Source organism: Citrus clementina, unplaced genomic scaffold (assembly GCF_000493195.1).
Source record: "Citrus clementina cultivar Clemenules unplaced genomic scaffold, Citrus_clementina_v1.0 scaffold_9, whole genome shotgun sequence".
In the NCBI taxonomy this organism is placed as follows: domain Eukaryota; kingdom Viridiplantae; phylum Streptophyta; class Magnoliopsida; order Sapindales; family Rutaceae; genus Citrus; species Citrus x clementina.
In genome coordinates, this window is record NW_006261964.1 from 12977594 (window position 1) to 12979829 (window position 2236).

Here is a 2236-nt window from a genome sequence, read left to right on the forward strand (position 1 = left end):
TCCGGACACCCTTCAAATTTGAACAATTAGAGATTTCAATACACCCAAGAGACTGCTACTTAAGTATGCTACTCGAGATGTACTCAAGCTCTTAACAAAAGTCGAACAATAACTGCTTGGACCCAACAATTGTAAGTGGTTGTGAAATGTAGCTTTTATCAAAACAAAAGAGTTGAAGAACATCTATAAGTCGCTTCCATCGTCATATAAAAATATAAAATCATAAAAGAAATGTTTGGAAAGCATCATTTTAAGATCAAATCGTACCAATGAATTAATCTAACATATCTTTTCTCAAAAATATCGGCTGCTATAGACGTTTTCAAGAATATTTGAGTCTTTTTGGGATGTCGCTCCTCTACATGGTTATGGCAAAAAAAATTCACTTGGATCTTCCGTTGATTTTGTGGAGTCTGGTGTAGACAATAAATGGATCCCACATTAAATTAAAAGAGATAGAAGACTTATAAATAATAAATGATCGACCTGCATTTGTGTTTAGCTTTTAATATATTTCACTTCATCTTGTGTAAGGACCTGCCCCTTACTCCGAAGGGAGAATCTAATTACAACTCATATATGTGCTTAAGTATCTCTTTACAATCATAAATAATTCAATCCTCGAACACAATTATGAAACTCCAACAGAAGAATTTAAAATCTTGTCAAGCCATGTACCATCCTCAATTTAAGGCTTTCTCGTCACTCATCACATAAACACATGGGCAAAAACATATAAATTCCTATATGTGCATATTAATATAAACTTTTCAAACATATCAAACATACATAACTGTAATGAGCCACCCTAAACTCTAAGGGCGAGTCTAGCTGGTTATGTCTAACTTGACTGATAATAAACTTATTAATAAGGGAGGTTTTGTCGAATTATTGGCAAAATCCTTATTAATAAGTTTATTATCAGTAAAGTTATACGTAACTATTAGACTCATCCATAGAGTTCGTGGTGGGTCATTACATCTTGTCTCCCACCTTTTTTTTTTAATGAAAGTAATCATTTCATAAGTCAAACAACACTGTTTAATACATTCAATATCTATGTTGGAATGTGATCCAGCCATATAGCTGAAGTATTTGTTCCTACAGCAAGTTTTGCCAGGGAATGGTCACAAGTGTTACAGGTTCTAGGAATATGTCTCAACTTGACCTCTTTAAAGTCTCTTCGTTGCTCCTGGATGTCTGAGATAACCCATCTTATACCTGTTCTACTGCCCTTGGTGTTGTTAAGTAAGTCCGCAACTTCTTTGCAATCTGTCTCCATGATCATAGCAGATAGAAAGAATTCTTTTGCTACCTGCAAGCCCCACTCCATCGCTTCAGCTTCTGCAAAGCTCACTCCCTCCTTTAGTGGAACTTGTTTTATGCCTGCAGCCACTTGGGTATTTTATAACAGCTCCCAAACCTGATACTTAGTTCCTGCTATTTATTGCTGCATCCACATTAACCTTGAGAAAATTTCCAGGTGGGGGCTCCCACTTTTTCTGCACAACCCTTTTGACATTATGAATGTGAGATGCATCTGTTTGTCTAGCTCTGTGATAGGCTTCTAGAAGTGATTTAGCCTTTGCTGCTGAGGCTCTTGGGTCTGAATTTGTTCCTTCGAAAATCCTTTTATTTCTTGCAAACCATACTGCCCAACAGTAAGCTATTGTTTGTTCAGCCTTTGCTTTTCCCCAAGTACTCCACACCTTATAGATGAATTCTAAAATATCCTGATTCTGAGCATTTGATATTTGGACTGAAGAAGCGGCATGATACCAGATTTTCCTTGTTGCTCTGCAATCCAAGAGTGCATGCCTGATTGTCTTCACCTCCTTGTTGCACCCCTGACATGTTAGATCTTTCAAACATTTCCTTTTCCAAAGATTTTCAGTCGTTGGCAATAAATTCCTAGCTGCCCTCCACATGAAGATTTTCATTTTTTTCGGTAACTCTATAGACCATACAACATTCCACCATTTAGAGTTTGATCCAGAGTTGCTAGGCTCATTAAGGGCTTTGATTTTAAGGGTTATCTAATATCCGCTCCTTATTGAGTAATCTCCACGCTTGTCATAATGCTACAGCATCTCATCCTCCTTTTGGCTTCTTAGAAGAGGAATTTTGAGAATAGCCTCTGTATCTTCTTGCATAAAATGTTGGTTCAGCTTTGCCACATTCTAGTTATTTTCATCATCCATAAGATCAGCTACAGTTATATCAATTGGCAAGGTTG

The 2236-nt window shown here is 36.9% G+C and overlaps 1 protein-coding gene across 1 annotated transcript; it reads right to left on the bottom strand.

Moving 5' to 3' along the window:
• Positions 1-1430: 1430 nt before the first annotated feature.
• Positions 1431-1940, bottom strand: LOC112099247. Its single transcript, XM_024186460.1, has one exon. It carries the CDS (start codon positions 1938-1940, stop codon positions 1431-1433), a length of 510 nt encoding a protein of 169 aa, XP_024042228.1.
• Positions 1941-2236: the final 296 nt, after the last annotated feature.